Below are 13,515 nucleotides of genomic sequence, written 5' to 3'. Positions count from 1 at the left end.
CTTTTGAGCCTAATTAACAAAATCTCAATAATCGAGATCATTATTTGATATCATTTAAGTTTTCAACCACTAGTACATTCCTAACCTCAAAGCAATCTGCAGCATATAATTTAAACTTTTATCACCAGAGAGAAGTTCATCCTCTGCCCATATTTTCCTTAGACATGGATTTGTAATTCAAAATTTTCTAGTACTGATTCTTTACTCAACTGAAAATATAATCTTCATCAACACACGTGTTCATTTCATCATGTTTTTGTCCACTTTTTCCATCTATGTTTTATTGCTTATCTATCTATTTAGTTTTGAAAAAGCTGAAAAAAGAACTTAAATAAAACCAATAATTGGGATAGAATTTTTTTTCCATTTCATTACTTGTTCATTTTTTACTTTCTTATTTTCTTCATAACCTCCTGGCATATACCACATAAATAAAAATGCATCTAAATCATTCATTACTATAAATTTGGTTAAAATAGAACTGATTGTGAAAGAGTGACAACCTGCTATCTGATTATATTTAATAATGTGTTGTTTTTTTTTATAAAAGATCTACACAGGTGTTAAATAAAAGAGAAAGTGAAAATAAAAGAAAGTGGGTAAAAAAGTAAAAACATACTTTTTCCTTGCATCCCTATTGAAGACTTTAAGTTTAATGGGTGTACAGCCAGATTTCTGATCAATTCCGATTTAACTGAATTTACTGAAAATTGAAAAATAAGAACCATTATTGCTATGGTTCTCCAAACACATATAAATCAAAGTCAGATAAGGTTTTCCTTATACTGATTAAATTTATACTTCACCATAAACACCTCGTCTATAACCATTACATTAGGTAAACTAATAGAGAAGGGTGTGAAAAGAGAAAATGTAGTGTAAAAGGAGAAATTAGTAAATGTGAAGAAAGGAGAATAAGCTTTTATATAACAGGTCTGCACACACTATCACATTTATTCACCAGCATCAAGACAGCCAAACAAACATGTCAAACAAATATTGTTCATTCATCAACAAAACAAAACTAAAACATCCACTAACTAACGTGGATGCCTTTTCATAACGAAAACTATATCCTAAAGGAGAGACCTCCTTTTTTGAGAAGCGAAAACTATTTTATATCTTAATAGTTGCTGACATTCTACATGATAAAAATGCTCCAAACAATGGAGCATTGATCACATATCTGTGACAATGCAGCTGGTACACATACATTGTAGATGACAAAAAAAAAAAGGGCTATCTGCATGATAAACAAACTCCTACTTGTCAATACATGCCCACAAACAAACAACAATATTCCATATGTCTGATCTAAGCTAGCAAGCATACTCAAACCACAACTCATTCTCCTTAGTATATCACACACCATAAACCCAATTCAAAGCACTTTATTCAAACTTTTATCACTAAGGGGAGTTCATACTTGACCAATATTTTCCTTACAGACATGGACTTCTAGAAGTTCAACCTGAATATCAATTTCAGTAACCTTACAAGCTCAGAAGGGTCTGTAGAGGAAATGGGTAGTACCATTTTGCTTGAACTAAATCATATTAAAGACTATGCATACACACACATGAATGCACCTTCCTTTTAATGGTTTAGTCAGAGGAAGACTAATGATCCTTTTTCAGAGCCTTTGTAATTGGTGTGAGGTAAGGGAGAATGTTATCCTAAGACTAAAAACCTGGTCCAAAAGAGGGAAACCCAGGACGATATGGGACAAAGTGGTGAAGGCTGATCTCAGGACCTTCATGAGATTATAAAGGCCCAGGATTATTGTGATATACCATTGTCGATAAGACCTACCTAATCCTACCACCCATCATCTCTCTAATTAGTTCTTCCTTGATGCTACTTTATCTGAAACCATTTCACTTGTTCTTCATCCTTCATTCATTAATACTCTTCTCTCTACCCATACTCTATACTGATCACTCCACCACCATCTGACGCTCACTCTCTTCCCATACTCCTGCAACTTACCTAACATCACTCCCCTCCCCTCACCCATTTTCCATCTCACACTATTATAACTTCTACCCAGGTTCTTCTGTTACCATTCACTTCAACTCACCTCATTCCTTGAGGGTTCACCTGCACACCTCATCACCACTATTTTTATCTCCTTCCAGCTCCATACAATTACTCTCACACTCTCACCTAAAAGGTGAGTAGTCCTGTAGGTTTTCTACAATAAGAAACCCATTCTACTCTGGCTCCCAATCTCATACTTTAATGCCTCATCTCCATCCACTCAAGTTTTGTAGTCTTGCAAGCTGCATGGCAACCTCATTAATGCTGGTGGCATGAAAAAAGGTACCCAGTACATGCTGTAAAGTGGTTGGTGTTGGAAAGGGCAACTGATGAAGTTCTTCGACATATTGGATCCTATCAGACAAAGGCATGCAATAAATGAAGGCACATCAAGAAGTCTGGACATACTTTTGGGGTGGCCTGGAAGCAAATAACACTGTTAAGTTATTGTTTACAAGGCAGTGAGCACAAGAGAAAATGCAAACACACACACATGGTGGGCTTCTTTCAGTTTCTACCATATCCACTCATATGGCTTTAGTCAACTCAGAGCTATAGTAGAACATACTTGCCCAAGGTGCCACACAGTAGGACTGAACCTAAAATCAAGTGGTTGGGAAGCAAACTTCATCCACACAGCCAAGCCTGCAACTTTCTATAGATATCATCAATGCATCAGCATCATTGTTTTAGCATCTACTTTTATCCCTAGGGAAGTTGTGGAAGGGGGAAACCCAGGAAGACATGGGACAAAGCATTTGAAGGCTGATCTCAAAACGCTGAACCATATGAAGGAGATGACAGGGGAGCAAAATATGTGACACATTGCTATATTCACGAAGACCCACCCACCACAACATAACCAAAACCCTAAAACCAAAGTGCCATGCAAAAAGCAGCTGGCTGTAGAAACTAAGCAAAAACAGACTATGGAACCTGGTGTAGCCCCTGGCCTTGCCAATCCCTCTCAAGGCATCCAACCCATGCCAGCATAGAAAATGGACATTAAATGTTGATGATGATTTTCTATGTTTGCATGGGTTAGACAGAATTCCTTGCAGTAGATTTTCTATGACTGGATACCCTTCCTACCACTAACCCTCAGCTGTTTTCAAGCAAAGTAAAATTTTCCCCCTGGCCAGATGTTTTCTTAGGAGACTGGAAATGGAAGACACCACTTAAATGTCAGTATCATTTATTTACAGTTAGTGCATGATGCCAAATCAAGGAGACTAAAACACATGTGCACAAGTACATGCTCACACACACGTAACTGCTATCTTTCGGTTTCTCTCTACAAAATTCACTCACAAGGCCTTGGTCAGCTTAGGATCATAGTAGTCACTTGCCCAAAATGCCATTCAGTGGGACTGAACCCAAAACCATGTGATTTCAGTGGGTGTTTAGCCAGGATACAGCAATGCCTTTCATGGTTTTAGTTTGATTACACCAACTCAGTATTTGGTCAATTTATTTCATCAATCACCTAACAGGAAAGACAAAGTTACCCATGGTTTAAGGGTCCTAAAATAGAGGACGAAATATCACAAGGTATTTTTGTTTGATGTTCAATTCTGCCACTGCCACCACTGCTCCACTAACACACCTATGGCTGATGGATGCTGAACTTCTACACAGTACTCACCTACATTTAATTCACAAGGCTATAGTAGAAATATATGGTATGGTCAAAATGGATAACAGGGTTAGGAAATGTATTGCTTAATCAGTCAACCAAATCTCTCTCTCTCTCACACACACAGAGTGACATACTTTGTTCAGTTCTATATTTAAGAGATGAGGAATTATGTACATTATTTGCATTTGATGGGTATTTGTCTTCATCTTGTTTGTTGTTAATATTGGAACGTTGTTGTCCACATTTACGCTTTATGTATAATTATTTAGCACAACACGGGTATTTTGAATAATGTGTTTTCATTCAAGACAGGTTATGTCCCTTGCTCCAGCAAGCTGACACCTGTTTTAGTACCCACCCATGGTGATTTCATATGTTTTTCACTGTCTGGTAAATTAGATGCTATTATAATATTGAATTTTGTAATTCCATATCAGCAGATTTTCTTTACATATTAGATATTAATTTCAAGCAAATTACTTTGTGCAGTCAAGGACAATGAATTACCAACACAACTTATCATCCTAAATCATTTCTGGTTTCAGTCATAACTATTGTTGTAGTCCTTTATCATTTTCTTTTTGAGATTCAACCATTTGAGATTAGCTTTCATCACTCCTTTCCATGTCTTCCTCTTCAGCAGGTTCTTTCTACTTACTTGGATCATTAGCACTTCTTAAGCCAGCTGTCATCCTCTATGCATATTACATATCCATAACAATGTAATCTCTCTTTCATTCTAGATCTGATTCCTTTTAAACTCAGTTGTTCTATCAGTTCATTTGTACTCCATTCATGCACACTAACATTTATACATGTAGCAGAGCAAGCTCATCTCATTTATTTCCAAGCTTGGCATATTCTCACAGTCACCATTCGTGTTTTACCATCATGCAACATTGTGCTTTGTACACAAGCATCATGCAATTTACCCTTCACTTGGAGAGAGAATCCATTTATTTTCAGCAGAGGTAACATTTCCTTCAACTTATTTCAACCAATCTTATTTTGGTTACAACCATCAAAATACCCAGCTACACAACTAAGTAGATTAGCTAGGTAACAGAAGCTATCAATTACTTTTAGGAACCTTTAGTGTATGCATGCTTATGACAATATCATCATCATCATCGTTTAACGTCCGCTTTCCATGCTAGCATGGGTTGGATGATTTGACTGAGGACTGGTGAAACCGGATGGCAACACCAGGCTCCAATCTAAATTTGGCAGAGTTTCTACAGCTGGATGCCCTTCCTAACGCCAACCACTCATATATATATATATATATATATATATATATATATACATATATATATAGGAAGGGCAAATTGTTTCAAAGAGTTGCAGTGTTGGCTATAAAGGTTCAGGCAAAACATATAGTGCAGAATTTATGGGGTGAGATAGAAAAGCAGGTGGGATTGGTTGCTAGTAACACAAAGCTTGCAAGTTCAGCAAGATGGGTTAGTGGTGGTCATACAAAGCTTGTTAGTCCAAAGAAGCAAGAATAATTTTAGCAATGATAGAATAGCAAGAGAAAGGATACAATGTTACCATTGTACTACTGGTTGTAGTATGCTAATGAATGAAGTTTTGTCAATCAGTCAAAAACTTTTTGAGTATGATGTAGAATGATTGTGTGTAGCAGATACGTAAGCACTACTGCAGTGCGAGACAGTGTGTTATAAGATCAACAGCTGTTCAGAGTTTATAAATACATGGTTTTACATTATAATTAAATGGTCACAGATTATGAGTTCCCAAATGTTGTAGTCATGATTTATTCATAATCAGAAAAAGAGAGAGAACACAAGGTTGTATATTTTCTTGACATGTGTATTAACTGTGTTTTACTACTGCTGAAGCAGACATAGGTGTTGACTGAGTGTAACAGCTTGTAGGTTTTTGGGGGAGAGGGGGGGAATCCTTCTCAAACTCTATGATACACTATACAGAATTTTGGTCAAAGAGCTGTTGTTGACAAATTGTAACAGGGCAATCTGACTGCAAACTGCAAATCCCAGAAATGAGAAATGGTAGCACTATAAACTATATTAGGTGGCTGTCTGAAACTCTGACTTAGTTAAGGAATATATTTAAGATGGGTGGTTTTTATAAGTGGCAAATAATTAACCAGGTCAGAGGGATTATACCCATTGGGAAATATGTACAAGGAAAGCAGGTTAGTAAATATAGTGGATTTAATGGAAGAGTATTCCTTACAACATAATATTCATTAAAAAAAAAGGTGTGTAAGTGGATTAGGTAACATTTATAAGAATTTAGATGAGGAAAGAGATTATCTAATGTTGATGTGTTAGCTATGTTAATATGTAAAGAATGCAGGGCCATCTGGAGTTGTGTGCATTGTGATGAATAGCTGTCCTCAAATATAATATGAGAGATGATCAAACAACTATATTCATGTAGCTTTTATTTTTGTGACAGAGCAATTAACATTATCATTTTCTCTTTTGTATAAAATTTTTTAGTATATTTATTTATGAACTACAATAAACTTTTGATAAATATAGTTTGTTTAATCTTATGCCGTTCATAGTTCATTTGCTACTAGAAACATTAACTGCCTAAACTGAATTCAATTATTTAAATTTCTAGATAAGTTTCATTTTTATACAAAGAGAAAATGAAAAATAGAATTTTTTTTTTCAATTTCAAAAGTCCAATATCATATTTCGAAACACACTCATACACACATTACATTGTCTCGTTAGAATGGTGATTACTTTTGTAGCACAAAAATAGGAAGGTTGTTGAATAAATTATAAATTAACCAGCATACATTTTTAATGAAGTAATACTAGACATTGCAGTACAATTTTAAACAGAAAAACAATACATCTACTAATGACACTCAAACATGTACCTATTATTGCATGCTGGGTGATAAACAATGGAAAGCTTAATTTGAATCTAGTTAGTGGCCCTGCTTGCTCCTTTTATTATTTATGTTGCTAAGTAGTTCAGAACTGCACAAAGATCAGAGTTCTTTTCTTGTTTTTGTTAGCCTGATTTTAGTCCTTAAAGCAAATGGAAATTCAACCAAGCAATCCTTTAATCTAATAGTTCAATTACTGCATTGTACTACACACACATACATTGAACAATTATTAATATAACTTGCCATGTAAAATGCTGCTCTAAATGCGTTTAATTGACCCAAATAAAATCAATAAAAGTAAATTCTTCTGCACTTGTTCTAAAGCATAAATTATGTGTTCAAATAATGGCAGTGGATTACTTCAATTATTTGCACTTCACAATTAAGTCATAAGCTTTAGCATTTCTAATTAGTATCAACATTAGCCACAATTCCCTAACAACTTATTTTCAGGGTGAACCAATTTCAGCTTAATCAAAATGTAGAACACAAAACAAAATGCTTGCATTATTTAGTTCTGTCATTTCACATTCGGAGTTCAAATCCTGCTGAGGTCAACTTTGCATCCATTCTTCCAGAATTTAAAAAAAAAAAAAAACCCAGTTAAGTACTCAGGTTAATTTAATTCATCCTAAATTTCTGGCCTTATGTCTATATTAGAAATATCTTAAAAAGGCACTATGCACTTTTTTTCAAAACAAATTTACAGAACTGAATACAGCTGCTATAAGATATATTAATTTTAAAATAAACTATTAAATTTTATTGCTAAAATAAAGTTTTATGACTTTTTTGATGAAAACATAAAAATAATCTTACATTAATACTTTAACTCAGAATTTTTTGAAGAGGCATAAAAACTATGATGTAATTTCATAACATTCCTAAAAGCTAATCATTTAATTTGTTGAGAAATTCTCACTATACAATGAAAAGTTCTCAGCACATTTGAATTTTACAAGAATTTATTCGTTTATTATTTTCTTTGAAGAACTAGCTAAGAAATCAGCAGAAAAAACTTAGGCCAAAGTTAAGTATCACTGACAATATACAAACTACCAAACCCACAACTGGTTCTATGGTATACCATCAACTGTACTGCAATACCAATTTACCGGTTTACAAAGACTTCCATTTTTAACATGTCTCGATGTTTTCATAACAAATATGGATTTCATTAAATATATTTATAGATTAATTTCTTTCTGCTGCTTTATTTCTACTTTTCATGAAAGCACATGAGAATACTTTTTGCATATTTGTTCATCTGAATATTGCTACAGATATGTGTCATTCCTATTACTAATCAATCAGCCTTGTAGTAAAATGGTATCTGTTGTCAGATGGACAGATTGAAGAAAGCACAGTAAAAAGCTTTGAATTAAAGGCAAGGACAATAGATGCAGTAAGTGTTGAATTCATGATCATCAGGGAGGAGGATTCAAACACCTCAAAATCTGATGTTACAGGTAATAATGAAACTAAATTAAGGTTAATCAGTAATGTATTGCAATATAATTCTGTTGAGTCTATTTGCAATATATTCTGTTGAATGTCTAAAAATCTAAAATAAGTTCCTGTGAAAATATATCAGCCATATCCAGCCTCTCACAATTTCATTGTAAAAATAAATAATCACATCACTGAAATCTCAAAGCTGCAAGATTGTGTGTGATAAATTCAAAACAATGTGAATAAATAAGCATTATATTTGACAGAGTAATCTGAATGTTGTAGGAATAAAATCTAAGTGAGAAGGGCAACATGTAAAACTGTGGCACAGGGAGAAGTGATGAACAACGTATGAAAAAACTTGAACATTTAAAAAAAGAAAAGTAAATACTGTCTTATTGGAAATTGAAAAGAAAATACTAAAAATATTGTGCTGACAGTTTCTCATAAGAAATGGTAAAGAATAAAACTAACAGGAATGACAGTATCACTCTTTTAAGTCTTTTGGATTTTATTTTGTAAACATATAAACCTGTAGTTGATGAATGCATGTAGAAGGAAGTTCTGTGTGTGTGTTCATTTGACACTGGAATAAAGAAGTTAGCAAAAATCTGAGAAGAGGGAAGAGATGTTCCTGTGAAACAGAAAAGGGTAAATAATATGGATGAAAGGGCAAGGCCATGTTGCTTGGTTCAACTCCTATGAGAGGGGGGGGGGAGAAGGGGAGGAAACAGCCAGCTTCTATAAAGTATTTCAGAAGAAAGGAGTCAGCTAAGAAGTAAATTATAGATGAACTGTGACAGTTTCCAAGTCAAAACTGAAAACAAAATATAAATATTGTTGGACCATTATCAAGAGAGGTGTGAATACCATAACTGTGATGTTACATACTGCAAATAGTTTAGATTTCAGTAATGTTGCAGTTCTATGAAATTTGTTAGCAACTTTATCAGCATTCATGTCCCCCCACCCCATGAGGTTTGATTTATAAGTTCACTGAATCTGCTAGAGAACATTTCTCTTCAACAGTTATGAAATACTTTGCAGTAAATTTAGTATTACATCAACACATTTCATATAGGTTTTGTTATGTGCAATAATAAATGTGAATTTTTGGTTTATCTTTTCTCTTAATGCATTTGCTTTTAGTTTTCTTGCTTGCTGCAAATTATCACTTTCACCTATGTACTTTACTCCTACTCGGTCAGGTGCAGTTAATTAAAAAGAAAAAGGTCATCATTTCAGAAACAACAACACAATCTTTGATTGGTAAATCAACATCAATATAATGGACGTTTCAGGCAGCTTTATTACGAATAGTTCTGTTGCAGATGAAAGCGAGTTTCATTATTCATTTTGATTTCTCTCCACCCAAACAAAATAATTAACAATAGCTTACAATTTGCTGTTTGAAATGAAGGCGGTTATTTTTACATTTATCAAAATGTTCGACGTTTCTCATTATCTTTTGTTTTAATCTCATTTTAATGGAAGGATATACAAAATGTTTTCAGGATTTCAGGTATAACAATCATTAACATTCTTTACTGTAAGGAACTGCTTATGCTATATTTTTCTGAAATTAATTTCAGTAGGATTTTCCATTAACTTCCCTGTTCACACAGAACCTAATATAATTCTTATTTGATGACAGATTCTCTACTGATTTCAACAAAGAGCATACTCATGCTCAATTAATGAACAGCCTAATCATTAAATTTAATATGCAAGTGATTCAGTATTCTAGAGACACGTTGCACCTTTACTTTACAAGTACAGTACAAACCATCTAGTAGGCCCCCAGAAAGTTTCCACCGATGCAATTTCACTCACAATGCATAGATCAATGAAAGGCCAAAGACACCCAGAATACCATGCAGCAGGATTGAATCTAGGACCTTCTGATTACAAAATGAACTTCTTAACCACTCTTACTTCATGAGTAAGAAATTACAACCTTCTAAAAACATTTACTTGGCACAGAAACACTCATCCGAAGCAGCCAACATTTTCAGTTTTAAAGTTATTTATTTAAAATATATTTGTGTTTAATTTGTATCTAAATTAAATAACATGAATGTTTATGACTTCTTTACTATAAGTCAAGAATTATCATCTCACACATGCATGTGCACGCACACACATACTTTAGTTACTTGTGCAAAATTAAATAAATTTATTAGAAAACACCACAGTCAAAACTGGAAATAGAATTACACTCAAGTGTAAAATTACATATATATGTACAATTCATTTCTTGAGCAATCACGTGTGTATGTATTTTACTGATGAAATGGCTTTAGCAAGAAATTGTTATACAAAGAACACTGACTACACAAGAGCAGAAGCAGGAAGAGGAAAATAATTTGAGTTCAATCCACCTTTTGCCATGAATACGATCATCAACAAAGAACTTTCTGTTTCTATTAAAAACACATTTCTCAACTATAGATAAATACTACAAACTCATTAATAACAATGTAAAAGTGAGCTAGACTTGTCTGGACAGTATGAATTCCTGGATCTCATACCATAACACAAAATACACATCCAGCCAACCCAACCTTAACATTTAGCTAGTACATATGTTTAAATTATTCACTTGAGAGGATTGTACCTAAGGTTATTATATATATGTGGGGAGAGAGAGAAAACATAATACCCATATATGGTACCAAGAGGAATTACATGAAAATCACTACAAACACATTTAAGACAGGATACAACCAACATATAGACTTACTGGGGTTGAAGAACAGAAAAAAATTTTCACACATGCTAAATTATTATCCAATAAAATCACCAAAACACACGCCTGAAACAATTTAAGTACACCACCTACAAAACTATTACATAAGAAAAAAATGAGGCAAGCACATTTCACTGGGATGTGTCATGTTAGTGTACATGAAAAATAGAAAACAAGTGAATTGAAAAAATAATTCGGTTTAAGAGGAATCAACTATAGTGAGAGAGAAAACTGCACTGGTACAGATGTGTGATGTGCATGGAGAGTGACAATGAGTAAAAGAGTGCTAAGTGAAAGTGATTAAAGTGGAAGAAGAAAACATGGGAAAACTTGGTGAAAACTGATTTTAGGAGGCTGAATCTCATGAAGGAGAACTGCAATAACTGGCAAGATGGTGTAGTAGAGAAGAACTGTCCAACCCATGCATATATAAAAAACAGAAGCAAAATACTGATGACAATATATGTTGTCGACATATTTAACAATAGTTTTTGAGTTTCATGATTCCTTTATATAATAACACATCAAAAGAAATGTTTACTTCATATGTAGGGGAACATCTTATAGACTAATATACACAGAAGCATTAAAATTACTCCATCTACAAAATTACAATAATTTCTAGCTTCAAGAATTCAATATTATACAGTACAATGTTCACATTTGTTAAGTACACTTTTGAGTTGGTATACTTTCAGTGGTTGAGGCAACAGGGTGCTAATTTACCATCGAAGCAGAGACAATTTCTGTGTATCTATACTGTAGAAGTTATAGAATTCATATATCTAACTATTTCTGTATACTGAACAACCTATGTAAGTTTATCTATGAGAAAAGTTATTATAGTTAATACATTAAATTCTTTTTATGACTATCTTCAATATATTTAATGTAAGTCTGTTTCTCTCAAGGAAATTTAGTAGCTTAGAGTAGATATAAGTTTTTCAGTTAATGTAGAATCAACCTACCCAGGCCCTATATGTTTACTTACATAGAGTTGATAATAGCTACGAGACATTTGATTATGTGTTTCCACAAATCAATTGGTTGTATAACTTAACCATCATTCTGTCAATGAAAGAGTCTCCAAATGGTTGCTTAAGTTGAGAATAATAGCAGCCAAATCCCTCTCAAATTACAACCTACCACCTTCAAATCAAAGGATACATTGGACAATGTATTAATAGATGCACAGAGAGATAAGGTGGTCATGACTGGATCATCTTTAATGACAGGCCTTCTCAATCAGGACATAATGTATTAATAAAATAATGCTTTACTTGGTTCTACATTTTGCTTCTCCTAAATATGAACCAAAACTTTTCTTGAACCTTAACTGATTTATTTCACAAGAACCCTTAACAAAGAATTATGAACTACACTTTTAAAGAATGTCACACAAATAAAAAATGAAGATTAGGTGAATGATAAAATAACTATTGGGGCTGATTTGTTCAACTAAAACCTTTCAATGTGGTGCCCCAGCATGGCTGCAGTCCATGTAAAAGATAAAAGTAAAGGTATTAAGATAAAATTTTAAAGGAGATTCAACTAAATGCAAAATCTTAAATCTTAGCTTACCAGGAATAATTAATGCAGAAGAACCAAAATTAAATTTGAAAATATGAAGTCAACTCAACATATAAAACTTTTCTAAATTAGAGTTGAGTGAAAGTTGAAATAAAGTAGCCATAGCCATTGTCACAGTTATTCATTGGTTAAGCAGTTATCAACAAACTATTAAATATTGAACTGCAGAGTAAGCAATGTTACAACTATTTATTGTTATTGTCCCAGATTACCAAGCAATCTTCATCAAAATATAAACAGCTGTATTTAAAGTTAACTTAAAACAGGTTCAAATGTATTTAACATGCGCCAACAGGAATATTGAATACATTCATCAGTATCTGTTAACATTTCTTCATGTCACACACACATTCCATTCTTTCTTTGTACAGCATACATATAATGTTCCATTGCTTGTTTGTTGGTTCAACAACAGTACTTCCCACTTACCAGTAAAAGTCAGTATATATTGTCATGAAATATGCTGAATCCTCAAATGCTTTCCAGAAAAGAGGTAAATACATTTTATTGAATGGTAGGAGAGATTAACAATTGGGTTCATCAATATGCTACTAGCCAAAGAGTCAATATATTTTTTTCTTATCCTAGCATTAAAAGCATGCTGCTTTACTTATAATAGCCATTTGCACCAAAAACATTTACTAAGCATAGATACAGTTCTAAACAGCAGGATCAAAATCATTGACATAAGTGCATTTTTAACTAGAAGTGTCTATAAAGGTCTAAAAAGATCAAAATGTTTCTTTTTTCAATTAATTATATCATACCATGCTGCAAAGTAAAAAAAGAAAGAAAGAAAGAAAGAAGAAAAATGAATAATGATGAGATGAGTGTAAGTTGGAGATGAACATCAGGCAGCAACTTCATGACCTACAGGTGTCCAAGGATTGCTGTAGGACAATCAACATCATCTTTTATTTCTGCTTATTTAGAGTTAGTGTTCTCCTAGATGAGTTGGAGGAACAGAACTTGTACACATAGTTCATTTTTTGGGTATGGTTTCTATGGCTGGATGCTCTTCTTAATACCAATAATAGCTAAAGGACAAGGTTATGTTATCAAAAGATTTATGATGCAGAACTTGTCTTTATATATATATATATATATATATATGTGTGTGTGTATATATATATATATATATATATA

At 33.3% G+C, this 13,515-nt stretch overlaps 1 protein-coding gene across 5 annotated transcripts in view; it reads right to left on the bottom strand.

Annotated features, from left to right (window-relative positions):
* The window catches only part of LOC106878598 (E3 SUMO-protein ligase PIAS2), a 112,387-nt gene that overhangs the window by 33,429 nt on the left and 65,443 nt on the right, over positions 1-13,515 (bottom strand). For 3 of the 5 annotated variants that reach the window (XR_001410519.2, XM_014927858.2, XM_014927867.2), the window contains one exon: positions 620-703. The exons of the other annotated variants lie outside the window; for them this stretch is intronic. Coding sequence is in view for 2 of the 3 variants with exons in the window: in XM_014927858.2 (XP_014783344.1) it covers positions 620-703 (84 nt within the window). In the remaining variant the exon portion in view is untranslated. The remainder of the gene's footprint in view (positions 1-619; positions 704-13,515) is intronic. 5 annotated transcript variants of the gene reach the window in all.

Source organism: Octopus bimaculoides, chromosome 4 (assembly GCF_001194135.2).
Source record: "Octopus bimaculoides isolate UCB-OBI-ISO-001 chromosome 4, ASM119413v2, whole genome shotgun sequence".
Lineage (NCBI taxonomy): Eukaryota > Metazoa > Mollusca > Cephalopoda > Octopoda > Octopodidae > Octopus > Octopus bimaculoides.
This window is presented reverse-complemented; position numbering and strand designations above follow the sequence as displayed.